The sequence below is a fragment of the Falco punctatus genome (assembly GCF_963210335.1).
Source record: "Falco punctatus genome assembly, chromosome: 20".
NCBI classification, from domain to species: domain Eukaryota; kingdom Metazoa; phylum Chordata; class Aves; order Falconiformes; family Falconidae; genus Falco; species Falco punctatus.
Genome location: NC_137600.1, coordinates 1,428,424 through 1,454,055, shown reverse-complemented (window position 1 = coordinate 1,454,055; position 25,632 = coordinate 1,428,424). Strand labels below are relative to the sequence as shown.

The 25,632-nt window shown below is 64.5% G+C and overlaps 4 protein-coding genes across 6 annotated transcripts; 3 read left to right on the top strand and 1 right to left on the bottom strand.

Annotated features, from left to right (window-relative positions):
- Positions 1–2,637: 2,637 nt before the first annotated feature.
- TGFA (transforming growth factor alpha) lies at positions 2,638–9,763 on the top strand. Of its 2 annotated transcripts, XM_080370279.1 has the most exons (7): positions 2,682–2,810; positions 5,654–5,707; positions 7,521–7,644; positions 7,761–7,910; positions 8,040–8,149; positions 8,239–9,690; positions 9,734–9,762. In XM_080370279.1, the coding sequence occupies exons 1-6, from the start codon at positions 2,777–2,779 to the stop codon at positions 8,244–8,246; spliced, it is 480 nt and encodes a 159-aa protein (XP_080226405.1). In that variant the 5' UTR covers positions 2,682–2,776; the 3' UTR covers positions 8,247–9,690; positions 9,734–9,762. The 2 variants fall into 2 exon arrangements, with proteins under 2 accessions (XP_080226404.1, XP_080226405.1); XM_080370278.1 differs by having other exon boundaries at positions 2,638–2,810; positions 8,040–9,690; positions 9,734–9,763.
- Positions 9,764–11,391: 1,628 nt separating this feature from the next.
- FAM136A (family with sequence similarity 136 member A) lies at positions 11,392–12,944 on the top strand (the record flags this gene model as incomplete). The annotated part of the gene is made up of 3 exons (XM_080370280.1): positions 11,392–11,632; positions 12,497–12,637; positions 12,756–12,944. The coding sequence occupies exons 1-3, from the start codon at positions 11,546–11,548 to the stop codon at positions 12,942–12,944; spliced, it is 417 nt and encodes a 138-aa protein (XP_080226406.1). The 5' UTR covers positions 11,392–11,545.
- A 16-nt stretch (positions 12,945–12,960) lies between these two features.
- Positions 12,961–15,293, top strand: SNRPG (small nuclear ribonucleoprotein polypeptide G). Of its 2 annotated transcripts, none has more exons than XM_080370282.1 (4): positions 12,961–12,979; positions 14,212–14,234; positions 14,690–14,814; positions 15,099–15,293. In XM_080370282.1, exons 2-4 carry the CDS (start codon positions 14,216–14,218, stop codon positions 15,147–15,149), a joined length of 195 nt encoding a protein of 64 aa, XP_080226408.1. In that variant the 5' UTR covers positions 12,961–12,979; positions 14,212–14,215; the 3' UTR covers positions 15,150–15,293. The 2 variants fall into 2 exon arrangements, with proteins under 2 accessions (XP_080226408.1, XP_080226407.1); XM_080370281.1 differs by lacking the exon at positions 12,961–12,979 and adding an exon at positions 13,878–13,991.
- A 2,477-nt stretch (positions 15,294–17,770) lies between these two features.
- Positions 17,771–25,557, bottom strand: PCYOX1 (prenylcysteine oxidase 1). The gene is made up of 6 exons (XM_080370267.1): positions 25,233–25,557; positions 24,258–24,464; positions 22,392–22,566; positions 20,597–20,808; positions 19,499–19,651; positions 17,771–19,187 (listed from the first exon to the last, which is right to left on the bottom strand). Exons 1-6 carry the CDS (start codon positions 25,321–25,323, stop codon positions 18,529–18,531), a joined length of 1,497 nt encoding a protein of 498 aa, XP_080226393.1. The 5' UTR covers positions 25,324–25,557; the 3' UTR covers positions 17,771–18,528.
- Between the last annotated feature and the right edge of the window lie 75 nt (positions 25,558–25,632).

Here is a 25,632-nt window from a genome sequence, read left to right as displayed (position 1 = left end):
CGGCCTCACTTGGCTTGGCTGGGGAGGAATAACCCCTTTAATCGCCAAACGGAGAATAAGCCGCGGACAAAGAGCGATTGGAAAAGGGAGGAAATAACCCCCCGCCCCCCCCCCCCCCCCCCCCCCCCCCCCCCCCGCCGAGCTGCGGGGCGCACCTTGCCAGCAGCGGGGCCGGACAATTCACTGATTGTTTTTGTGGTTTTATAACAGCAGGAAAAGCACGAAACCCTCGAGCGGCGCTGGGAGGGCAGCTGCAGCGGCGCTGGGCGATGCTCAGCCCGTGCTTCCGAAACAGCGCCTGGCTGGCGAGCAGCCGGAGGGTGCTGGTGGGTGCTGGGGATGCTGGTGGGTGCCAAGGGTACCAATGGGTGCTGAGGATGCTGGTGGGTGCTGGGGATGCCGTTCGGTGCTGGGGATGCTGGTGGGTGCCAATGGGTACTGGGATGCTGGTGGGTGCCAGGGCTGCCGGTGGGTGCCAATGGGTACTGGGATGCCAGTGGGTGCCGGGGCTGCCGGTGGGTGCCAATGGGTACTGGGATGCTGGTGGGTGCCGGGGCTGCCGGTGGGTGCCAATGGGTACCGGGATGCCGGTGGGTGCCAATGGGTACTGGGATGCCGGTGGGTGCCGGGGCTGCCGGTGGGTACTAATGGGTACCGGGATGCCGGTGGGTGCCGGGGCTGCCGGTGGGTGCCGGGGCTGCCAGTGGGTACCAATGGGTACCAGGATGCCGGTGGGTGCCGGGGCTGCCTGCACGCAGCCATCCCAAGGCCTGCGGGCAAAGCGCACCAGGCGGTGACCTTGTCCGGGTTTCTTTGACCGCATCCAAGATACCCCCTGCGGGATGGCTCCTGCTCCTCAAGGCAACTGGGTACAAATAAAAAAAGAAAAGGAAAAGACCAATAAAACGGGTTTTTTTTCCTTTCTCTCTGCCCCGTTACCCCGTGCGCCACGCGGCCCCGCAGCCAGGCTGTTGCCCCCCGGTAGCGTTGCGCTGCCCCGGTTGAGCATCCCCGCTCCGGGTGGGAAGAGCCGCCTTCGGGTGAGCTCCCGGCTGGTTTTCTGGGTACCCGCGAGCATCCCCTCCTGCTGCGAAGGAGGAAACTTATTTATAAATAAATATCCCAGTTATCGGCCTGCAGCGGGGGCTGGAGGCAAGAACCGAGGGGACGCCCCCGCCCCGCCCGTGCCGGGGTTGCTGGCTCTTGGCGTGGCTGGGGTGTGGGCAAGTAGCCATGGCGGGGGGGTTGGTGGCCCTTTGCGGGAGGGCGGGAGCCCTGCCTGGCACCGTGGCCACCCCGCGCTGGATCCACTTGGGGGGTGCCGGGTTGGGGTGCTAGGGCTGAGCCCTGACGGGTGGGAGCACCCTGGGGGGCTGCGCAGCCCCCCATAGCCCCACGCTCTGGCGTGGGGTGTCCGGATGGTTCCTGTGCCGGAATGTTGGGGCTTTGGGGGTGAAATGCCAGGGCTGGGGGTGGGATGGGCAGCGATGGGAACAACCGGCTCCTTCAAAGAGCCGCTTTCATGTGCCGGGGGAGATGGTATCACCTGGGAACGCTCCAGCTCCCACCGCAGGGCTGGGAGCAGCTCCCCGGAGATGCTGCCTGAGCACCCCCACTGCGACGGGGGGTTGGGGGGGGGAGGGGAGGGGGGGGGGGTGTCCCTGCACCGGGGGTGGGGGGTGGGGGGTCCCACAGGCCCCCTGCACCCCGGGAGGCTTCAACATGGTCATCCCGTGGGGGGATGCTCCGAAGGCCGCTGGGATGGCGGGTGGATGTGGGCCATGCGCGGCCTTTCGGAGCCCGTGGGAATGCGCAGCCCCCTCCCCCCCCCATCACCCCGGACCCCCCACACACACAGTGTCCCCCACCCCGGAGGAAACGGGGGGGGCGGCCCTGGTGGTTTGGGGGGAGGGGGGGGGGAGCCGCAGGGGGGGAGGGGCGTAGGGGCCCTGTGAAGGAATGAGGTTGGGGTCAGCGAGGTGATGGGGGTGTGGGGGCGCAGGGGGGGTCCCCGCTCTTCCTTCCTCCCAGCCCCCACCCCCCGCTGGCTGAGAGCTGGGGAGGGGGCCGTGGGGTGGGTGCACTGAGGGGGTGCCTGGGAGCCGTGACTCGCCCCACAGGTGTCACCCCACTCGGCACTCGCGCTGGTGGCACGGGGTGACACCCCCCCCCCCCCAAATGTCAGCTCGTGGAGGGGGGACACACACGAAGAGCCGGGTGGGACGCGGCACCCCAGCCCCACAGCACCCCAGCCCCACAGCACCTCAGCCCCACAGCACCCCAGCCCCACAGCACAGGGGGACCCGGGACCACTTGGGGGACCCCGGTAGCGCTTGGGGGGGCAACACCCCAGCCCCACTGCACAGGGGGACCCTGCCCCACGGGGGAAGGGGGTCAAGCCAGCACCCCAGCCCCACAGCACCCCTGCCCCACCGCACAGGGAGACCCCGCCCCACCGGGCTGGGGGGGGCAAGGCAGCACCCCAGCCCCACAGCACCCCGGGACCCGTCCCCACCGGGGGGGCGCAGCGCAGCCCCCCAGCCCCGCCGCACACCCGTACCCCGCCCCACCAGGGGGGGCAGCGCAGCCCCCGCCCCCCGCGCGGCAGAGCCCCCGCGAGCAGCCGGGGGGGGGCAGCACCCCGGGCCCGGCCGCGGGGGCGGGGGGGCGGGGGGGGGGCGGTGCTGGCCCCGCCCCGGGGCCGCGGTGGCGGGCGGCCCGTCCGCGCCCATTTCCGCCGGCGCGGAGCCCGGCCCCGCTCCAGCCCACCGCCAGCATGCCGGGCCAGGCGGCGGCCGCGCTGGCCGTGGGTAGGTGCGGGGGGCTGGGGCGGGGGGGACCCCCGGCGCCGCGGGGCAAACAGCGCCGCATCCCCCGGCGGGGCTGGGGAAGGGGGGGGGGGGGGGACTGCGCCTTGCGGGGAGGGGGGGGGTGTCTCCCCGCGGGGGGGTGGGCTGCGCCCCGCTGGCTCCTCGCCCCTTCCCCCCCCGCAACACTTCGCTTGGCTGCAAGTTCGCCGCTTCCAGGGCTCCTCGCCTGCGGGAACGCCCCCCCCCCCCCCCCGCCGTCGGGACTAACCGCCCCCCCCCCTGGTTAGTTTTGTGTTCAGTTAATTAACCGCAGGGGTCGTAATGAAGAGGAGGGGGACGCTCATCATGGGCTGCTTTAGCTGCGGGGGGGGTCTGGTCCCGGCGATGCTCAGCGCGGGATGGGGGGGGGGGCTCGGGGGTGCCCCCCGTGCCCCGGGGGATGCTCGGTACCCGGTCCCAGGCAGGCGGTGCCGGGGGTGGGCAGCATCGGTCGGATTTTCCCTGCCATCCCAAAGGAAAGCGGCGTGTTCTGGGGGGCGGGGGGGGCCGTGGCAGCGCCAGCCCCGGGGCGGGGGGGCTCTTTGCAGCACTTGGGGTGGAGCCCCCACCCCTCCACCCCCCCCCAGCCTTGGCCTGGGGACGGTCCCCGATCCGCCTCTCCGGCGCGTCCCGGCCGAGCATCCCTCGCCGGGCTGTGGGACCTGCATCCCACCGGCCCGCACGGGGACACCCCGGTCCCCTCTCGCTGCTCCTTGGTGGCTCCGGGCCCCACCGGCCCCGGGGGGCGCCCACTCGGGGGGGGGGGCTGAGCCCTGGGTATCCCACCCGGCCGGGCACCCCTTCGCTCCCCATCCAGGAGCGATGGCTCATCCCGGGCGCGGATCCCTCGCCAGCAGCTGCGTCCCACCGCATCCCACCGGCCCAGACCGGGACACCCCGGTCCCCTCTCGCTGCTCCTTGGTGGCTCCGGACCCCAGCGGCCGGGTGGGATACCCAGGGCTCAGCCCCCCTGGGTGGGCGCCCCCCACTCCCCACCCGGGAGCGATGGCAGATCCCGGTGTCCCGGGCCAGGATCCCTGTACCATCCGCATCGGACCCAAAGGTTGGAGCGTGGGGTTAAAATCCCGGGGGAAAGGGGGCGGCACGATGCCCACGAGGGGAAAATCCCAGCCTGGATTAGGAGAGAAAACTCGGGGCAGGGAACAAACCCCAGCGATAACCGGGAGCCGATAACCGGGAATTCCTGGGAGCGAGGGGAGCTGAGCCCTTGGCTGCTGGTGGCGGAGAAGCGGAGGCTGCTAATTAATTAATGTCGTGTTGGGATGGAGTGAAGCTCGTGTTTGTCCCTCGGGATGGCTGAGGGGTCCCTCGGGCAGCTGCCAGGAGTCCGGGGGGCTTTGCTGGCTGGGGGCGATGCCAAGGAGCCCTTCCCGCAGGATGGGGATGGGGGTGGGGGGCGGCAGCCTGGCTGAGTGCCAGCTTTGGGGTAAAACCACAGGAATTGAACTTTTTGGGTCTGGGGAGAGAAGAAGCCGAGCGTAGCGCTGGGCTGGGGTTGCCAAAAATGAAGCTGGGGGGGCTGGTGGGCGCAGCCCCCCTGCTGGGGGTCCCAGGTTGGCTGGGCAAACACAGGGGCACGGATGCTCCGGGTGTCTGTCCGGTGCCCAGCGTTCCCCCACCAGCTCTGGGGGAGCCCCCAGCCCACACCAGCGATGTACAAGCATCACTGAGGTGAGGGTGAGGGGTGAGGGGGTGGCACGGGCGAGCCGGGCTCCTGCGGTCCCAGTGGCTGGGAGGGGGACAGAGAAATGGGGAAAAGGCACCGCGGGGTCCTGGCAGGAGGGTGGCCAAGCCGGAATGCCGGGGGGGGGGGGCGGTACAACCACCCCATGGCACAGGGATGAGCCACTTCCCAAACACTGCGCGTTCTCCTCGGTGTGCAGAGGGGCGGCACGAGCGGGGCGAGCGAAGCATCTTCCAGTACCGAGCTGCTGGCGGCAGCAAAAAAAAACCCAAACCCACCCAAAAATATAGGAGGAGATGGGACACCTCGGATTAAATTTCCACAGGAGGAAAAACCCCGGGGTCCGCGGTGGTGGGTGTTGATGGGGTGAAGCTGCTGCGATAACCAAAGCAGCAGGATGGTGCTGGGTGCTGGTCTCTCACCCGTCTGCGGTTTAATTAAACCCGTGGAGGAAATTGGGTCAAAATCAGCGGAGGGGCCGCTGGCCTTGTCTGGCTTCGCACCCCAGGGTCGTGCTGCTGGGGGGGGTCCCTGATCAGTCCCCTCCATCTGTTCAAAGGGGCATCTTGGGGGGGGGGGGGGGGGGTGTTATAAGCCTGCCTGGTCCTCCAGCCCCGTGTGCTCGGGGTTGCTTGGGGGGGGGGGGGGTCCTGCCTACATGGGGGTTCCTGCCTGCACGGAGCATTTGGCCCCGGGGAGCCCCGCTGGTGCTGCGGGGGGGCAACCTGTGCGTCCCTGGGGGGCGGCGGTGGGGGCAGCAGGGCAGGGGGCTGGCAGGGCAATTGCAACAGCTGAGCTTGCATGGGGGCCAGATCCTGCCCCGCCACGAGGGTGAGCCCAGGGGTGCTGCGGTGCGGTGCAGGGGATGCTGAGCCTGCAGGTAAGGGGCTGGTCTCGGGCTCCATCCAGCCTTTAAAACACCCCGGCAAACACCGTTGCGTTCCCCCGTTTTTTTTTTTTTTTTTTTTTTTTTTTTTTTTGAGAAAAAAAAGAGAAATCCTAAATCTTCGCAGCATTTTGGGTAAGGCTCCCCCCAGCCAGCCCTCCCAGCTCAGGGGGCACGGTGCAGCTGACCCCCGTCTCTCTGGCCTCCCCGCAGGTGTGCTGCTCGCCGCGTGCCACGCGCTGGAGAACACCACAGCAGCCCGCAGCGGTGAGTTTGGCACCGGAGCAGATCCGGACACGATCCCGGGGTGGGGGGGTGGGGGGGGCGGGCGGTTTATGGGGGGGGCTGCATCACCAACCCACCCGGGAACTGGGCCAAAGCATCCTCGTCCCAAGCGTGATGGATGCTCCGGCATCCCATCCTCCTTTCCGACAGGATAACGGGTCCCCAGGTGGGATCCCGACCCCGCGGTGCGTTCTCCCCGCGGGAAATCCGGGAAGCGGGGCTCCGCGGTGGGTATTTCTCATGCCCCTTGTTTTGGGGAAGAGGGGGGCCGAATCCTGGCGCACAGCTGCTCGGTGCGGGGGTCCCGTTAACTGTGCTGCGGCTCCCGCCGGAAAGCTGCCGGTGCCTGCCGCCGGCCGAGCTGGTGGCTCCCGATAAATCGCCTCATTCATCAAACCAGCACAATGGGCTGAGCCCTTCGCGTCCCCCTGCCCGGCACGGCGCGGGGGGCTTTGGCGTGGGGGGCTTTGCCATCGGTCGGGATGCGCCGGCTGCGGGAAGGGCTGTTTGCCGGCAGGAACGGGGGGAAAAAAAAAACCAAAACCTCCTTTTGGGGGTGGAAAATGGGATGTTTCAACAGCATCGGTTGGGAAACGGGGCTCCCGCAGTGCCGGGGGGGCTTCGGAGCGGAGCCCCGCGGTGGCACCGCTGAGGATGCTCGCAGCCCCGTTCCCGCTGGATGTGTGCCTTGGGGGGGGGGGGGGGGCGGGGGCTGGAGGCAAGGGGGGGGCTCCAAGAGGCGCAGTGCCAGCTGGGGACACCCCAGGGATGGGGACGGGGTCCGTGGGGGCTGCGGGAGGATGCGGTGGCTGCAATGTGGCCGGCAGCTGCGAGCGCACCGAGGCTTAATGCAAGCCAGGACGCCCCGGGAGCGAGGGGGGTGGGGGGTGCAGAGCAGGGGCACGGCTGTGCTGGGGGGCTCAGAGTCCCCCGGGGGGGGCGGCACTGGCAGCAGGGATGTGCAAAGCTGCGTTTGGGGCTTGGCTTTGCGGGTTCAAACCCTAAAAAAGGGTTATTTTGGTGGGGGTATTCCAGCCAGGGGCCAGCCCCGGGGAGTGGGGCGTCGGGATTTTCCTGGCTGCGCCCCGGTGGGATTTGGGTGGTGGCAGGATGCGTGCCGCCAAGCCCAAATCCCAGCTCCTGGCTCCCTGAGGATGCTGCCACCAGCTCCCGCATCCCCAAACCCAACCCTGCCTCTCTCCACCCACCCTCCCCCCCGCCACCCGGGATGGGGACGTGGGGCCACCGCTCCGGCACATCCCTGCTCCCGCTCCGTCTTTCCTCGCTTCGCCTCCCCGAGGACCCGGAAGCATTCGGCAGACGTGGGTTTAATTACCCCCGCGTGCCATAAATTGACGGCAACAGGAACTTGAGGTGGCTTTGAAACGACAGCGATCGGATGTGCTCAGTGCCCGGGCTAATCCGAAAGCAGGATATTTGTTTTCCGTCTCGGCTGCGGAGGATAATTTAAACCAGTGCGGGATGTAATGGGAAACAGCATCCCCGGCAAAGCCAGCAGGCCGAGGCTGCCGCCGGCTCCGCCGTCATTTCACTCCTTTCTCCTCCATTTTAAGCTTTAAGCTCTTTAGGAAATTCCTTTAGTGCCGGCGAGGTTTTGGGTGTAAATTAGGACCCATCTGGGCGCCTCCGGGTGGTCCTGGCCAGGATGCGGGCGCTGGACCACCTCCCGCGCGGCAGCCCCGGCGTAAGCGCCTGCAAGAGCTACCGAGCCGCCGGCCAACAAAATAAATAAAAAAAATATTTTTTTTTTTTCCTCTTTTCTTTTCACCGCCAGCTCCGGGCCCGCCGGTGGCAGCCGCGGTCAGGTCCCACTTCAACGACTGCCCCGACTCCCACCGGCAGTTCTGCTTCCACGGCACCTGCCGGTTCCTGGTGCAGGAGGACAAGCCGGCATGCGTGTAAGTGCCGGCAAACCCCTCCCCCGGTTCCCGGTAATTCCTCCCCGGGGAACGGGCAAACAGCGGGATGGGGGCGGCTGGGCGCTGATGCCGGTGCCGTTGCCGCCCCGGTGCAGGTGCCACTCGGGGTACGTGGGGACGCGGTGTGAGCACGCCGACCTGCTGGCCGTGGTGGCCGCCAACCAGAAGAAGCAAACCATCACCGCCTTGGTGGCGGTGGCGGTGGTGGCCTCGGCGCTGCTGGTGGCGGCGTGCGTCCTGGTGCAGTAAGTACAGGGGGCTCAGGGGACCCTCCCAGCCTGGGCAGGGGCGGGATGCGGCCCTGAGGAGGGGGCTCAGGACCCCATCACCACCAGCCCTGACTCCCCCCCACCCCTGTCCCCGTTGCCTTGCAGCTGCTGCCGGCTGCGGAAGCGGTGCCGGTGGTGCCGGGAGCCCGGCGGTGGGCAGGAGAAGCCGGGTGGGCTCCTGAAAGGTGCCACGTCCTGCTGCCGTGCCGAGACGGGTAAGGGGGCTGGGGGGCGGCACGGGGGGGCGCCGGCCGCTGGCACTGCCGGGGTGTAACCGCACGCCCCCCCGTCCCCTTCCCCGCAGGGGTCTGACGCAGCGGGGGTCCCGCCACCCCCACCCAGGACACCCGCGCCACCAGGGACCAGCGCCGCATCTCTCCTCTGGTTTTTGCTCTTTTCTGATTTTCCTTTTTTTTTTTTTTTTTTTTTTTTTTTAATTATTTTTTCTTTATTCCCACCCCGGCAGGAGATGCGCTCAGCGGCACCATGACCGTGTGCCGGCATCGCCCCGCCGCGGTGCCAAACCCCAGCCCGGCAATGCACAATTGGGGTTTTGTTGTTGTTGTTGTTGTTTTTTTTTCTTTTAGGTTATTTTGGGGGGGGTTGGGGGTTTATTTTTTTCTTTCCTTTTTCCCAGATTATTTTTCGGAAGCCAGAACCCCCCACCCCGGCAGGATGGGGGTTATTTTTCTATGGAGCCGGGAGCGCCGGCGAGCCCGCTGCCTCGGCGGTCGCATGGACCGTGCTCGCTTTGGGGACAGATCCGAGCTTTTTATTAATAATAAAATAAACCTTAATCCTAGAAAACCTCCTGGAGCCGGGGCTCTAACCTCCCGGCACAGCATTAATCTTTTCCGTAGCCTTTATCATAACCCAACCCACTTTTCTTTTTCTTTTTCATTTGTTTTGGGGGTTTTTTTGTTTTGTTTTTGTTTTTTTTTTTCAAGTCATGGTTACTCTCATGTCTTCTGTATATGTTGCACTGAAAGTTAATATTTAATGTTTTAATTTATTTTGCGTGGTTAAATTAATTTTGATTTCTATAATATGTTATTGTGATCGGCTGTTCTTTTTTTTTTTTTTTCCCCTAATACCTGGATTATAGTTATTTAAGTGATATAAAGGACATGTTTTTTCAGAAAACTCGTCTCGAGGGGCCTTTGTTGTTGGGTTGTTGTTTTTTTTTTTTGGGGGGGGGAGATGTTAGTGGTGGCCCCCATGCCCTCTGGTGATGGGCTCAGCACCATTGCCCATTTCCAGCCCAAACACAGCCCCGATGACAGGCTCAGCACCGGTGATGAGCTCAGCACCGATCCCCATTTCCAGCCCAAATGCAGCCCCGACGCCCCGGTGATGGGCTCAGCCCAAAGGGTGAAGCGAAGGGGGCAGGAGGGAGGGAAGAAGGGGGGGGGGATGGGGTTGATCCTGCTGGTGGGGAGTGGGCTTGTGGGGGTCCAGCATTGCCCCGTGCACAGGAGCTGGAAATGGGGACCCCCAGCATGGGGGTGGGGGTGGGGACGACGACACCAGCAGCAGCAACGTGGGGCGAATGCTGCCGTTGTACTGGGGGGCTCAGGCTGCTCGGTTTGTGTTTTGCCATTAACGGCAGCGCAGCAAGCCCCCAAGGCAGCCCCAGCAGCAGCGGGTGCTGTGCCAGGGTGCTGTGCTGTGCCCAGGTGCTGTGCGTGGGTGCTGTGCTGTGCTGGAGTGCTGTGCCAGGGTGCTGCACCGTGCCCAGGTGCTGTGCCTGGGTGCTGTGCTGTGCCTGGTGCCAGGGCAGGTGAATGTGCTGTGCTAAGGTGCTGTGCCCGGGTGCTGTGCTGTGCCTGGTGCCAGGGCAGGTGAATGTGCTGTGCCCGGGTGCTGTGCACGGGTGCTGTGCACGGGTGTTGTGCCACGCCTGGGTGCTATACTGTGCCTGGGTGCTGTGCCGTGCCCAAGTGCTGTGCCCGGGTGCTGTGCCGCGCCTGGGTGCTGTGCCCAGGTGCTGTACTGTGCCCGGGTGCTGTGCTGTGCCTGGGTGCTGTGCCCAGGTGCTGTGCTGTGCCTGGGTGCTGTGCCATGCCCAGGTGCTGTGCACGGGTGCTGTGCTGTGCCTGGGTGCTGTGCCATGCCCAGGTGCTGTGCACGGGTGCTGTGCTGTGCCTGGGTGCTATACTGTGCCCGGGTGCTGTGCTGTGCCTGGGTGCTGTGCCCAGGTGCTGTACTGTGCCTGGGTGCTGTGCCATGCCCAGGTGCTGTGCATGGGTGCTGTGCCTGGTGCCAGGGCAGGTGAATGTGCCATGCCCAGGTGCCGTGCCTGGGTGCTGTGCCAGGTGCTGTGCTGGGTGCTGTGCCGGTACTGGGTGCTGTGCATGCTGGGGTGCATGCACCCCCTCTCCCCCACGCCGTCGCAGCTGCCATGCAGGTGCCGCAGCAGGCATGGCCTCACTGGGCGGGGGAGGGATGGGCAGGCAGTGCCCACACCCCCCATCACAGACCCAGGGGCCTCATCCTGCCCCGCGACCCTCCACAGACCCCCCAGCCCTGTGCTGGGCTGGGAAATGGGTGCTGGGCGGGGGGGCGGAAGGGTCTGAGGCGGCCTGGAGCAAACCTGCTGCTGTGGAGCATGGCCGCATCCTGCCCCTGTGACCCCCCCGGTGGGGAGGGGGGGGGGAGCTGCTTGGGGACCCCCCGAGGCTGCGGGCACCGGGGGGCGTGGGGCCTGCATTGCAGCACTGCCGTGCAGACGGTGCATTGCTGTGAACTGCTGTGCATTCGGTGCATTATTGCAGTGCAGTCGGTGCATTGCCGTGCGTTACCGCCATGCAGCCAGTGCAATATTCTGTGCAGCTGGTGCATTGCCGTGCAGTCGGTGCAATATTGCCCTGTGGGCAGTGCAATGTTGCGTGCATTCGGTGCATTGCTGTGCATTGCTGCCATGCAGGCAGTGCAATATTGTGTGCAGGCAGTGCAATAGTGCAGTGCAGTGCATTCGGTGCATTATTGCAGTGCAGTTGGTGCATTATTGCAGTGCAGTCATTGCATTGCCGTGCGTTACCGCCATGCAGCCAGTGCAATATTCTGTGCAGCTGGTGCATTGCCGTGCAGTCGGTGCAATATTGCCCTGTGGGCAGTGCAATGTCGCGTGCAGTCGGTGCATTGCTGCCATGCAGGCAGGGCAATATTGTGTGCAGGCAGTGCAATAGTGCGGTGCAGTCGGTGCATGGCCGTGCACTACTGCCATACACTCGGTGCACTGCTGTGCATTACTGCTGGCCACTCGGTGCAATATTGCATGCAGTCGGTGCATGGCCGTGTAGCACCGTGCAGGGCCGGGCCGTGCCGTGCCGTGCCGTGCGAGGCCGTGTGTGCCGTGCATTGCCGTACCGTGCAGGGCCCTGCATTGCCGTGCATGGCCGTGAACTGCCGTGCAGGGCCGTGCCGTACAGGGCCGTGAACTGCCGTGCCGTGCCGTGCCGTGCCGTGCACTGCCGTGAACTGCCGTGCATTGCCGTGCAGCGCCGTGCGCTGCCGTGCTAGGGGGAGCAGGGCCCGCGGCGGCGGCCGAGCCCAGCCGAACCCAGCCGAGCCCAGCCGAGCGGTGCCGAGCCCAGCCGAACCGCGCCGGGATGGCGGAGGCGGCGCAGGGCCGGGTGCAGGCGGCCGTGGAGGGCGCGGTGCAGGCGCTGGAGCGGGAGCGGATCCGCGGCATGCAGGTACGGGGGCGGGGGGGGGGGGGGGGGGGGGGGCAGGGCCCCGAGGGGGGGGGGGCCTGGCCCCGGGGCAGCCGCTGCCGCCCCCCCCGTACGTGTGCCCGGCGTGACTCACGTGTGTGCCCCGGGCAGCCCTGCCCCCCCTACAGCCCTGCCCCGCCCCCCCCCCCCCCCGCCCTGTGCAGGGCCTCTGTCCCCTTTTGCAAACTTTATGCCCCCCCGAGCATGCCCTGGGCCCCACGCCCCCTGCCCCTGGACATGTCCCAGCCCCCCCCATGCCCTGTGCCCCCCCTTGCCCTGTGTGTCCCCCCCAAGCCATGCCCTGTCCGCCCCCCCCATGGCCCGTGCCCCTCCTCCCTGTGCCCCCCCAGGCCATGCCCCGTGACCCCTACGCCCTGTGTCCCCCCTCCAAGCCATGCCCCGTGCTCCCCCCATGCCCCGTGTCCCCCCCCAAGCCATGCCCTGTGCCCCCCCATGGCCTGTGCCCCCCCCCCCATGCCCTGTGCTCCCCCAGGCCATGCCCCGTGCTCCCCCCATACCCTGTGCCCCCCCCGGGCCATCCCCCATGCCCCTCCATCCCATGCCCTGTGCCCCCCTGGCCGTGCCCATCCATGCCCCTGCCCTGGCCATTCCCCGTGTCCCCCCCAAGCCATGCCCAGTGCCCCCCCAGCCCTATGCTCCCCCATGCCCCCCCCATGCCCCGTGTCCCCCCCAAGCCATGCCCAGTGCCCCCCATGCCACGCACACACACCCCCCACAGTCTCGGGCTGCCACCAGCTCCCTGCAAGCTGCACCCACAAAAGGAGGGGCGGTGGGGGGGGGGTCCCTACATGCCCCCCCCCACTGACACCCCCCCCCGCCCCCCAGGGCGCCATGTTCCGCTGCAGCGCACGGTGCTGCGAGGACAGCGCGGCCTCCATGCAGCAGGTGCAGCGCTGCATTGAGCGCTGCCACGCGCCGCTGGCCCAGGCGCAGGCCATTGTCACCGCCGAGCTCGAGCACTTCCAGGTGACACTGAGGGGGGGGGGACAGCACCCACCCGGGGCAGGGGGGTGCACTGGGTGCATCCAGACCCCAACACCCCCCCTCTTCATGTGTGCCACCCCCCCTCCCTTTACCCGCACAGGACCGGCTGAGCCGCTGCACGCTGCATTGCAACGACAAGGCCAGGGACGCGCTGGAGGCGGGGGGCGCGGAGGCGCGGGTGCGTGGCCAGCTGGATGCCTGCCTGGCTACCTGCGGCGACGACCACCTGCGCCTGGTGCCCGCCATGGCCAAGAAGATGCAGGAGGGGCTGGCGGCCCTGCAGCAGTAGGGGGGCGCCGGGGGGGCCCCACGCGCTCATTAAAGGCGAGGTGCTATGCTCCCACCGCCCGTGGGTGCTGGGGGGGGGGGGAGGGAGGCTTCTGCGGGATGGGGGTGCGTGTGCGTGCATGCATGTGTGCGCACGTATGTGTGCAAGGGGGGGGGGGCTGGTTATGGGCTGCATACAGAGTGATGCTTGTGCATGGCGGGGGGGGCATCTGGGTGTGTGCACGGGATGAAGCGACCCCTGCAGCGTGCAGTGCACGGGGTGACCCCTGGGTGCCTGCAGGCCATGGGTGCAGCTGCTGCATGTGTTTAGTGCACAGGGTGACCCCAGGTGCATGCACAGCATGCAGAGACTCCTGCACCGTGCAGTGCACAGGGTGCATGCAGGCCATGGGTGCAGTTGCTGCACGTGTGCAATGCACAGGGTGACACCCGGGCGCATGCACAACATGCAGCAATCCTTGTCCACGTGCAATGCACGGGGTCACCCCCCCAGGTACCTGCACGGCATAGGGGCAGCCCCTGCAGGTATGCAACGCACAGGGTGACCCCCGGGGTGCGTGCAGAGCGTGCAGCAACCCCTGCGCCGTGCAATGCACAGGGTGACCCCCGGCTGCGTGCAGAGCACGTGCTGGACGGCCCCCACGCGTGTGCAAGGCACGGGGTGACGCCAGCCGTGCACACACCCCCGCCCCACCCCCACCCCCGGTGCAGGCGGCCCCCGGCGCCGTGCGGCCGTTGCGGCGCGGCCGTGCCGCTGTACACCCCGGTGTAGCCGCGCAGCAGCGGGAGCGCCGCGCCACGCCCGCCCGGCCGGCGCGCGGCTGCTCGGGGGAGCACGGTAGCGGCGGACGCGAGCGGTGATTGGCTGCCGGGGAAGCGCGGGGGGCGCCGGGAAGGGGAGTAGAAGAGGGAGGGGGAAAGGGGAGCGCGGCTGCTATTGGCTGGCGGCGGGGGGGACGTGAGCGGCGCGGTGACGTCAGGGCGCGGCGCGAGCGGCAGAGTGCGGTGCGGACGCCATGAGCAAGGCGCACCCGCCCGAGCTGAAGAAGTGAGGCCGGGACCGGGGATGGCGGGCGATGGAGGGTCGGGGTGGCGGTGGGGGTGCCGGGCGGGACGGCCGAAGGTAGCCCGGTGCCATCCAGCGCCCGCCGGTGTCCCGGCATGCAGCGCGGGCCCACTGGTGTCATGGCGGCGGTGGGAGGGGGAGGGGTGCGGGTGTTTGTCCCCCTCTCCGCCGCCGGCGCTGACCCACCGCCATCTCGTTGCAGGTTCATGGACAAGAAGCTGTCATGTGAGTGCCGGCCGCCCGGAGCTGCTCTCGGCCCCGCGTTCGCTTGGCCGCGTGTGTCTGCCCCGGGGCGCGGGGTATAACGGCTGCGCGGCCACGGGGGAGCCCCCAGCCCGCCCCTCCCCCCACCACAGCACCCACCAGCGGCGGGGGCGGGCCGGCTGCTGGCTAGCACTCCCGCTTCCCGCAGGGCAGGCCACCCAGTGCAGTCCCTGATAGCTTCACCCTTCCAAATCCATTCATTGGGGTCAATATTAATTCAAAACTTTCCCTTCCTAAACCCTCGGACTGGCCATTTCTCACTGTGTTGGACGCGATGCTCTAAACGCTTCCACTTCACAAAAGCGCGTCCGTCCTCAAGGCCCCGCTCCATTTCAGAGCGGCAGTTCTGGTAAGGAAGCGTCGGACGCGCACGTCCAGCCCTTCCCTTTCTTTAAACATCCTCGGGTTTCTTGTAGTGAAATTAAATGGCGGCCGACACGTCCAGGGGATTTTGCGGGGGTTTGATCCCTTCATGAACCTCGTCATCGATGAGTGCGTGGAGATGGCGCCGGGAGGGCAGCAGAACAACATCGGCATGGTGGTGAGTTTCAGCCCACGAGCGGAAGGTAACCGCTTGTGCACCGGCCTGCTGACATAGCCGGTGTGCATAAAACAAGCTGAATTTTAAGCAATGGGTGTGTTTATTGTGACGGCACGGAACAATCCGGGGGGGTTTAAAGTTAAAATCAGCCGTCATTCATCTCTGGGTGGGGAGTTTGCATGAATCTTAGCTTTTCAGGGAAATAAATGGGAGGGAGGGGACCCGCAGCACTGCGGAGCTGTGGGCAACCTCGTGCTGCGTCTCATTGGCCACCCAACTTCCAGGTAATACGAGGGAACAGCATCATCATGCTGGAAGCCTTGGAACGAGTATAGCACCAGAGAGACCTGCATCGGTTTACCGGCTCTGACTCCTCCTAACCCACCTGTTTTGTTACTGACTCTGCCACCAAGCATCCCTGAGCGTAAACTTTTTATTTTTTTCGTTTTGTTAAATAAATTTTGTAATGGTTGATGTAACGTGGTGGAAGCCGTACTTGCTTTTTGTGGGTAGCGGGGCTGCTGAAGCATGCTGGCTTTTCAGCGCAGTGGGGGCGGGGGTTGCTCATTCTGCCCCCAGTTAGCTTTAAAACTCGGGGAGGAGGCTTAATTTCATGAAGTGGATGTTAAATTGGGGCTACCTGTGGTGTCCTTCCCCTGGGAAAGAATGAGCTGAAGTCCTGAGCCAAAGCTGACCCCTAGATAAACCTCCTCGCCGAACGATACGTGATACTAGGATTTGATCACTAGTGAAATACATATGGTCGTTAGCGAAAGATGCAGCTTAGATAAAATACAACCATTAGCGAAGATAAAATGTCATGAGGATGTGTTTACCCGTCCTCGTGTGGAGGCAGGTAGTCGAGGCCACGAAAGCAGATGTCTGGCCTTGTTTGGAAGTACGTGGCCAGAACCAAGCAGGTGAAGAAGCTCCGGTGGCTCCTGAGCCTTGGACAGGCTTTGGGTAGGATCCTGAGAGGGAATCCAGATGTTTCTGCATTTGAAGTTAATGTGAGTTTATGGATTCAGCGATACAAAAGCTGGAGGCGGCTTTGGAGACGTTGCCTGCAAGCAGATGCGCTGTGCTGGGAAAGGTTCCATGAATCCTCACTGCAACCGGGGCACCCCGGGGGCTGCGGGTGGGGATAACAGTAAAGTATCAGGGCAGTTGGTGGTGTCTCTCTTAACCACTGTAATTAGCCGTAGGTAGTTAACGATGAGGTGCGTTACCTTTTGGTTTATTCTTGCTGTATTATTTCACTTACCATTTTATTGCTTCAAACTTAAGGTAAGGTCACTTCTTTAACTCGGTGTCCGTCGGGCTGACTGTTGGTGTCACGGACAGAACAAGAACAAAATGTTGGGTTTTAAATCTAAATGTAATGAATCAATCCCGTCCAAAATTCCCGGATGGGAAAACCTTCCCCGTAGTTCGCTGGCTTTCGAGCGGCCTAAGGCTGGAGGAGCGAGCGAACATTGGGAAAGTTGATTGAAAGAAGCCAGATCTGCTGGATGTGTTAAAATGCATCCCAAAATCCATGGAAAAAGGGAAGAAGTTAAGAGGATTCTGCTCTGTGTGAAATTCATGATACGATGGAGCGATTCCGGCAGAAACCTGGGGGTGTCTTTGTTCGCTGGGGTGGTGTGGCCGTGTGATTTCGGAGCGCCTGGAATCGCACTGGATACAGCCTGTATGGACACGGATACAGCATATACACGTGGAGATGAGTTGATTTTTTTTGTGCAAGGTGCTTTTCAAAACCCTGCTCGGGGAGATACTAATTTGTTCAGTCTGGCAGCTGCGGGCTGGAGTGGCCAGCGCCCCATGGGGGAGGTCTGGCCGGGGCGGGAGATCACCCCAGCGTGCACCGTGACATCGCGTGTGGCATCTTAAGAGAGGAAGGGGTGAGACCTGCTGTGTTTATAGGTGGTACAGACTGGGTGAACCGTACTCATTGGGAGTAAAACCTTTAAAACTGCTCCGCCTGCGCGTAAGAACGTCATTAACGCTGCTTTTAATCAAGGAAGAGGGGGAACACCACAGCAGAAGCAATTAAGGTACAACAGGGAGTGGGGTCTGGAGCAAAACGCAGGGCGTGGTGATAGAAATGAACATCATAAATCCGAAAATAGTAGAATCTCACGGAGAGGGATGTTTGCTGCTTTGTTAAAGGGCGGGGTGACACGAGACGGGATTCCTGCGTGTGAGATGTGGAGGTGATACAAGCGGCGATGACTGAACAAACCAAGAAAGTAAAGAGTCGTGGCCAGCAAAGGTTTGGGGAATCCTCAGCCTCGGTGGGATGCCCCCTCCAGCCCCCTGTGGGAAAGGGGGGCATCCCGGGGGGCAGTTTGATGATGTGCATCCCCGGTGTGATGTTAAACCCTGTTAGGGTGCAGCGGGAAACCGAGCAAGAGGTGCAAGATTGATTAGAATTAGGGCTGTGTCCTCAAGTAGGAAAACTTGTGGGTTTTTTTAAATAATGGTGGGGGGGGGGGTTGGTTTTTTTGTTTGTTTTTTTTTTACTTTTATTTCTGCATCACAGAGCTGTGGTGCAGGAGCCAAAGCCTGCAGGGGCTGAGCTGCACTTGAAGAAGCTTTTGGCTCTTTCTCCTAAATGGGAGCGGGGTAGAAACCAGCTGCCTTTGTTTGCTCCTGCGAGTAAGTGAGACCTGGAGTAAGGTGCCCAGAGCCACGGAAAGCCAGCTCAGGTTTTGTGGGAAAATCTGCCACCACAGCAAGGAGGTGGGCGCTGGAGGATGCTGAGCTGGCACGAAGGTTGCCCTGCAGCGGCCGCTCCGCTGGGATGGAAACCATTCCGTTGGGATAACGTGGACTGGGAGTAGCAACACCTTCTTTAGGTGATAGCGTGGTGGCACGACAAGGATGCGGCTGGATTACGGGATCCACCGGGTGGTTGAGCCCCAAAGCGACGCAAACACATCCAAACGCTATCTCCTGGCACTGGCACCGGTGCGCTTGCCAAACAGTGTGTTAATTTTATTCGTTAATGGCAACATTCCGACAGGGTTGAGGTATTGCAGCGTTATTAGATGCAGTCGAGGGACATGGATTATTCTCATGAAAAAGGATTTTACCTACTGAAACCCAGCGGTGCCCGGCTGGAGGGTCAGGGCATGGAAATTATTAATGCTTCCAAACCCCGACAGAGTGAAGGACACCGGTGCTCTCGCTCGCTTACCCGTGCTCCCAGCACACCCATCCCCGTCCCCCTACCCGTAAGCACTTGTTTGGGAAGCAAATGAAGAACACAGCCCCTATTCCCACTCATCCCACATCGAGGCACTCGAGCCACCCTTCAGAAAATCAACGAGGTGGAGAGATTCACAGTCCAGACGTCGATATTCCCTGCCCAAAGCGCACGCGGAGAGGGGAAGAGGGTTCATCACAGTGATGCGGATCCTGAGCGTGGCGGGCTCCATCCCGCCGAGGGCACTGCTGGGGTCACTGCGGTGTTGCAAACCGCTGCTTCGATGTCACCGAGGGGTAGATCCAGGAGTTCCCTTGAGGAAGAGCCAGCTGGCTTGGGAAATCTGCCCCTCGGCTGGTGCTCCGGTCTGGAGTCGACTGGTGGTCTCCTCTTGGGGGCCAAGCAAGGCGTTCCTCGCCCGTTACCTGTCGTAGTGGCTAAAGAGTAGGCGATGAGTATCTCCAGAGGTCGCAGCGAGCAGTTGGCCGTCAGCTGCGTGGGGCTCACAGCTCCGTTTTCAACTTGTCGTGCAAATCCTCCTGGTCGATCTTGTTGGAGTTCCCGTACCAGCGGTGATAAGCGAGCAGGGCGGCGTTTTTGGCGGCGATGGCGCTCATCTCCATGGCGCTGGCCGCCCGCTCGATGCCATTCAAGTAGTAGAGGTTGTCGTGCAAGATGATGGGTGGACATTTTTCGGGGGGGCTGTAGCGGGGGTATGCCAACCATTTCTTCACTTTGATGGAGTCGTAGGAGGAGAAAAGCAAGTTGAGCTGCTCTTTGGTGAGGACCTCCTTGGAGAACACCTTCCAGACAGCCAGTTGGGTGGGAAGCTTTTCCTCGTTGCCCGTGTCTCCCACGGGAGACACTACTCCCAGGCTGTTGATGAAGAGCTTGGGGTTGTCCATGGTGAAGATGGCACCCAAATGAAAAGAGTCTGGGTCCTGGTAGCCAAAGAAGGAGGTGTTTAATCGTCCGTGCACGAACGTGGCGACGGTCTGGTGGTAAGGATTTGGGAACTCCGGGATAGGAGGGTCAAAGTTCTTGAAGGTGATGTTGGCCATTTGGCGGCCCAGCGGAGCGGCGATGACGACGATGTCGTACGTGTCCCCCGTGAGCCCCGACGTCGTGTTGTAAGTCACCTGGTAGAGCGTCACCGGGTCCCCTGGGGAGAAAAGCTCAGTCATCCCATGGAGTGGGACATCCCGCTCCCGTTTGTCCCGCTAATGAACACCGAGCTTTCAACACACCATCCCCTTTTGGCTAATTACGCCTCGCCGCGAGCTCATCTGGCTTCATAACCTACCGCCAGCTCGGCGGAGGTTTTGAGCATTGCGCAGAGCCCGGTTTTCATCTTAAAATGACCGAGGAAGCCCCCGGCTGGGCAGCTTCGGTCCGCCAAGGGCTGCAACCGAGCGGTGATGGGAGACCACGGTCACTCCCCGCCCCACCGTGGGGACACCGAACCCCACTCACCCCTGGGTCCGAGTCTGGTTTTTGGCTCTATAGACAAAACCGTGCCGGGAATAACTTCAGCTTTGGAGGCGGAGATCAGCCCGGAGCAGACGAGGTTGTTCCCCCCTTTTACCGACCAAAGGCCTGATTCTGCCCCTGCCAGAGAAACGGCACCTACGAGGAAACGATGCTCGTCAGAGGGGTTTTTAGGGGAGCGCAGGAAACAGAAAGTGGGAAATGAGGGGGAAAACCCACCCCCCTGGGGGCACAGAGCTCACTGAAGCCAGGGCTAAGCAGGTGGCATCAGGCAACAATTTGTGGGAGCAAGGTGGTTGTCCCACGGTGGGAGCTGCCGCTGCACTGGGGATGAGCACAAGGTCCCCGGGGATGAGCACGAGGACCCCGGGGACAAGTTTGAGGTTCTGGGATGAGCGTGAGGTCCCCAGGGATGAGCACAAGGTCCCGGGACAAGCACAGGGTCCCTGGGGCGGTCGCCAGGGATGAGCGTGAGGTCCCCGGGGATGAGTGTGAGGTCCCCAGGGACGAGGGGGAGGTCCCTGGGATGAGTATGAGGTCCTGGGATGGCCGCAAAGTCCCCAGGGGCGAGCACAAGGTCCTAGGATGGCCACAAGGTCTCAGGATAAGCACGAGGTTTTGGGACAAGCATGAGGTCCCCGGGATGAGCACACGGACCCCGGACAAGCATGAGGTCCTGGGATGAGCACACGGACCCCAGACAAGCATGAGGTCCTCAGGGATGAGCACAAGGTCCCTGGGGATGAGCATGAGATCCCTGGACGAGCATGACGTCCCTGGGGATGAGCACAAGGTCGCGGGGACAAAATCCCTGGGACGAGCATGAGGTTCTGGGATGAGCCTGAGGTTCTGGGATGGCCGCAAGGTCCCCAGGGATGAGCACAAGATCCCAGGATGGCCACGAGGTCTCGGGAAAAGCATGAGGTCCCTGGGATGCGCACAAGGACCCCAGACAAGCACGAGGTCCCTGGACGAGCACAAGGTCCTGTGACAAGCACAAGGTCCCTGGGAACGAGCATGAGGTCCCCGGGATGAGCGCGATGTCGGGACGGCCGCAACGGGGGGCGCACCTATGAGGCTCACCTACAAAAGCGTTGATGTTGACACCTTGCCCGTAATTGACTCTCATCACCGGACCCACCACCTCGTTGATGAACCGCTGGGAGAAGCCGGCGTTCCGCAGGGCTTCCTCCGTGGTCTGGTTCAGCAGGCGGGTGAAGGCGCTGCCGCCCAGGGCGCGCAGCAGGTGCTCGGTGCTGCTGAAGGCGAACTCGTGCATCTGGTAGCGGTAGATCCTTAACCGGAGATAAGGAACAGGCGTTTGGCCACCGGTCGGTATCTCCATCATCCCGGGAAGCTGTGGCCAGTCTCGCCGCACGGGTCCCGGGAGCCGCCTCCTGCCAGGCAAGCGGCACCTGCCTGGGTAGACCTGGTCCCCTTCTTCATGTACCCGGTTTTCCAAAGAAAAGCGCTTTTGGGCGCAGTTGGGATTTAATTTTCCATAGCACAGACCGATGGCGCATCCCACACCTGATCCCTGCTCCCAGCGCAGCCTCCTGGGCTCGCTGCTCGAAGGCGATGGCACGTACCTGCATCTCCCTCCGCACCCGCGTCTCTCCCTTTCCCCGCACCCGCGTCTCTCTCTCTCCGCACCCGCGTCTCTCCCTTTCCCCGCACCCGCGTCTCTCCCTCTCCCCGCACCCGCGTCTCTCCCTCTCCCCGCACCCGCGTCTCTCTCTCTCCGCACCCGCGTCTCTCTCTCTCCGCACCCGCGTCTCTCCCTCTCCCCGCACCCGCGTCTCTCCCTCTCCCCGCACCCGCGTCTCTCCCTCTCCCCGCACCCGCGTCTCTCTCTCTCCGCACCCGCGTCTCTCTCTCTCCGCACCCGCGTCTCTCCCTCTCCCCGCACCCGCGTCTCTCCCTCTCCCCGCACCCGCGTCTCTCCCTCTCCCCGCACCCGCGTCTCTCCCTCTCTCCGCACCCGCGTCTCTCTCTCTCCGCACCCGCGTCTCTCTCTCTCCGCACCCGCGTCTCTCCCTCTCTCCGCACCCGCGTCTCTCTCTCTCCGCACCCGCGTCTCTCTCTCTCCGCACCCGCGTCTCTCTCTCTCCGCACCCGCGTCTCTCCCTCTCCCCGCACCCGAGTCTCTCTCTCTCCGCACCCGCGTCTCTCTCTCTCCGCACCCGCGTCTCTCCCTTTCCCCGCACCCGCGTCTCTCCCTCTCCCCGCACCCGCGTCTCTCTCTCTCTGCACCCGCGTCTCTCTCTCTCCGCACCCGCGTCTCTCCCTCTCCCCGCACCCGCGTCTCTCCCTCTCTCCGCACCCGCGTCTCTCTCTCTCCCCGCACCCGCGTCTCTCTCTCTCCGCACCCGCGTCTCTCTCTCTCCGCACCCGCGTCTCTCCCTCTCCCCGCACCCGCGTCTCTCTCTCTCTGCACCCGCGTCTCTCTCTCTCCGCACCCGCGTCTCTCTCTCTCCGCACCCGCGTCTCTCTCTCTCCGCACCCGCGTCTCTCTCTCTCCGCACCCGCGTCTCTCCCTCTCCCCGCACCCGCGTCTCTCTCTCTCCGCACCCGCGTCTCTCTCTCTCCGCACCCGCGTCTCTCTCTCTCCGCATCCGCGTCTCTCCCTTTCCCCGCACCCGCGTCTCTCCCTCTCCCCGCACCCGCGTCTCTCCCTCTCCCCGCACCCGCGTCTCTCCCTTTCCCCGCACCCCCGTCTCTTTCCCACATAAAACCACCGAGCAGCAGAGCGAGGGCAGCCACCACCAAGGGGGACGGGATACCTTCCCCCATTATTTTTCTCCTACCAGCCCCGCGGGGGGTTTCCCACCTTTCCCCCCCCTCCCGCCGCCCCATCCCGGCGAGGGTCCCGCCGTACCGCATGAAGCTATCGAGGATGCCCTCCACCCAGAGGTGGGCGCGCAGGGGGCCGAGCCCGTAGCGCCAGAGCAGGCGCAGCAGGGTCAGGGGGTACCAGCTGCTCTCCTCGAACACCATCCCCTCCCCGTCGTAAATGCCCATCAGCCCCCCCCGCGCCGGGGCGGCCGAGAGCCCTGCAGGGAAAAACGGGGGGAAAAGGGAATTTCATCAAAGGGAGAGCTTGACGCCTGCTTTTGCCCCCCCCCGCCGAGGTTTTGACACCCCCCCATGGAGCTTTTGCCCCCTCCCCTGTCGTGGTTTTGACCTCCCCTCCGTTGAGCTTTTGCCCCCCCCACCCCGTCGAGGTTTTCACCCCCTCCTCCGTCGAGGTTTTCACCCCCCATCGAGGTTTCCCCCCCACCCACATCCAGGTTTTGACCCACCCGTCCAGGTTTTGCCCACCCCCCCCCCCCCCGATGTTTTGCCCCCCCCCCCCCCCCGTCGGGGTTTTGCCCCCCCAAGCTAGCCCCCCTCAGGTAAGGGGGAGCCCTTGGGAATTGCACCCCAAGGGGTGGGAGGGGGTTAATTAGCCCTGGCTAATTGCAGGGACCTTTGGACCCTTCTGATGGGGTTCCTGCATCACCCGGGGGTGGGGTGTTTGCTTGGGCTGGGGGGATTTGGGGGGGGGGGGATGCTGGGGAAGGATAAAGGGGTGGATGTGGGGGCTCATATTGGGGGAGGATTTGGGGGGGATATTGGGGAGGATTTGGGGGGAGACACTGGGGAAGGATTTAGGGGAAAACACTGGGGAAGGATTGGGGGGGATATTGGGGGGAGACATTGGGAAAGATTGGGGGGATACTGGGAGATGATTTGGGGGGACACATTGAGGGGGATTTGGGGGAGACACTGGGGGATGATTTTGGTGGAGACATTGGGAAGGATTAGGGGATAGCGGGGGATGATTTGGGGGAGTTATAGGGGGAGACACTGGGGAAAGATTTTGGGGGGCATATTGAGGAGGATTGGGGGATATTGGGGGGCGGATTGGGGAAGGATTTGGGGGGATGCTGGGGGACGATTTCGGGGAGACATTGGGGAGGATTGGGGGATAATGGGGGGAGACTGGGGAAGGATTTGGGGGGATGTTGGGGGGAGACAGGGGAAGGATTTGGGGGGATATTGGGGAACGATTTTGGGGGGCATATTGAGGAGGATTGGGGGATATTGGGGGGAGACATTGGGGAAGGATTTGGGGGGATGTTGGGGGACGATTTTGGGGAGACATTGGGGAGGATTGGGGGATAATGGGGGAGACTGGGGAAGGATTTGGGGGGATGTTGGGGGGAGACTGGGGAATGATTTGGGGGGGTATTGGGGGACGATTTTGGGGAGACATTGGGGAGGATTGGGGGATAGTGGGGGACGATTTGGGGGGAGTTATAGGGGAGACATTGGGGAAGGGTTTGGGGGGGATATTGGGGAGGATTGGGGGGAGACATTGAGGAAGGATTTGGGGGGATATTGGGGGACGATTTTGGGGAGACATCGGGGAGGATTGGGGGATATTGGGGGACAACACTGGGATGGATTGGGGGATATTGGGACATGATTTGGGGGGAGATATTGGGAAGGATTTGGGGGATATCGGGGGAGGATTTTAGGGGAGACACTGGGGCAGGATTTGGGGGGAGACACTGGGGAAGGACACGGGGGGGGATTTGGGGGGAGACATTGGGGAAGAGTTTGGGGGGAGCCCCCGGGGCAGGATGTGGGGGGTGACACTGGGGAGGGAGGGGAGGGGGGCTCGCTCTCTGCGGGACGCCCCCCCCAGGGGGGTGTGTGGTGTATGGGGGGGTGGGGGTGGGGGGGTGTCCCCGCTCACCCAGGTCGCTGACGAAGCGCTTCATGTGCAGGTTGAGGGGGTGCAGGACGGCGCCCCCCGCCTCGTACCCGGCGCCCTCCAGCCGCACCGTGGCCACGCGCCCGCCCGGCGCCGCGCGCTCCAGCACCGCCAGCCGCGCGCCGCGCCCGAAGCGCTGCCGGAGGAAGTGGGCAGCGGCCGCGCCCCCCACCCCGGCGCCCACCACGGCTGGGGAACCGGCATCAGCACCGGGACCCTGCCCCGGGACCCCCACCCCGGCGCCCATCCCGGCTGAGGAACTGACATCAGCACCGGGACCCTGCCCCGGGACCCCCGACCTCGCCCCCCGACCCTCGCCCCTTCCTGGGACCCTGCCCCGGGACTCCCATCCCGGCGCCCACCACGGCTGGGGAACCGGCATCAGCACCGGGACCCCCGCCCCGAGACCCCCACCCTGCCCCGGGACCCCCACCCTGCCCCGGGACACTGCCTCGGGACCCCCGCCCGGGAGCCCACCACGGCTGGGGCACGGGCACCGGCATCAGCGCCGGGATCCTTCCCCGGGACCCCCACCCCGGAACCCCTCCGTCCCATACCGACACCCCCCTTACGACCCCTCCCCACACACACCCCCCGCCGCCCTGGATCCCCCCTCCCACACTGACACACACCCCGCCCCGCAGTCACACGCGACCCCCGCCCACACGGACCCGCCCGGGAGCCCCCCGCCCCACACGGACAGCCCCCCGGCTCCCCCCGCCCACACGGCCCCCCGCCCCACACGGCCAGCCCCCCAGCTCCCCCCGCCCCTCCCCACACGGCTCCCCTGACTCCCCCCGCCCTGGATCCCCCCGCCCCACACGGACAGGGCCCCGGCTCCGCACGCCCCTCCCCGCACGGACCCCCGGAGCCCCCCGCCTACATGGCCCCCCCCCGCCCCGCCCCACCCCCCCCCGCCCCGCCCTCCTTCCCCCCCCCGGCTCCCCCCCGCCCTACCGATGTTCCTGGGGGGGTCGCGCTGCGGCGGGCGGCCGGGGGCGGGCGGGCAGAGGGCGGCCAGGAGCAGGAGCAGGCGCAGGGCCGGCATGGCGCTGGCTGCACCGCCGGGACCGCCCCGTCAGCTGCTGCCCGCCACGGGGCCGGGCCGGGCCCGCAGGGTCATGGGGCCGGGCGGCGGCAGAGCTGTCAGCCGCGCCGCTGGTGTAGTGGTATCATGCAAGATTCCCATTCTTGCGACCCGGGTTCGATTCCCGGGCGGCGCATGTCGTTTTCTCACTTTGCTTTTTAATTATATTTTTTCTTTATTTATTTCTTTATTTATTTCCCCGCCCGTAAGGGTGAGGAAACGCCAGGGGCCCGCACCCCGGTGCCGCGGCGGAGCCGGAGCCGGAGCCGG

Coding starts and splice junctions, on each gene's coding strand:
- TGFA (XM_080370278.1), top strand. CDS start 2,777: ATGCCGGGCCAGGCGGCGGCCGCGCTGGCCGTGG. Junction 5,708..7,520: donor CACCACAGCAGCCCGCAGCG/GTGAGTTTGGCA, acceptor TTTCACCGCCAG/CTCCGGGCCCGCCGGTGGCA. Junction 7,645..7,760: donor GAGGACAAGCCGGCATGCGT/GTAAGTGCCGGC, acceptor GCCCCGGTGCAG/GTGCCACTCGGGGTACGTGG.
- SNRPG (XM_080370281.1), top strand. CDS start 13,960: ATGAGCAAGGCGCACCCGCCCGAGCTGAAGAA. Junction 14,235..14,689: donor CATGGACAAGAAGCTGTCAT/GTGAGTGCCGGC, acceptor GGTTTCTTGTAG/TGAAATTAAATGGCGGCCGA. Junction 14,815..15,098: donor AGAACAACATCGGCATGGTG/GTGAGTTTCAGC, acceptor CCCAACTTCCAG/GTAATACGAGGGAACAGCAT.
- PCYOX1 (XM_080370267.1), bottom strand. CDS start 25,323: ATGCCGGCCCTGCGCCTGCTCCTGCTCCTGGCCGCCCTCTGCCCGCCC. Junction 24,465..25,232: donor CGACCCCCCCAGGAACATCG/GTAGGGCGGGGG, acceptor CCGGTTCCCCAG/CCGTGGTGGGCGCCGGGGTG. Junction 19,652..20,596: donor CAACATCAACGCTTTTGTAG/GTGAGCCTCATA, acceptor GTTTCCTCGTAG/GTGCCGTTTCTCTGGCAGGG.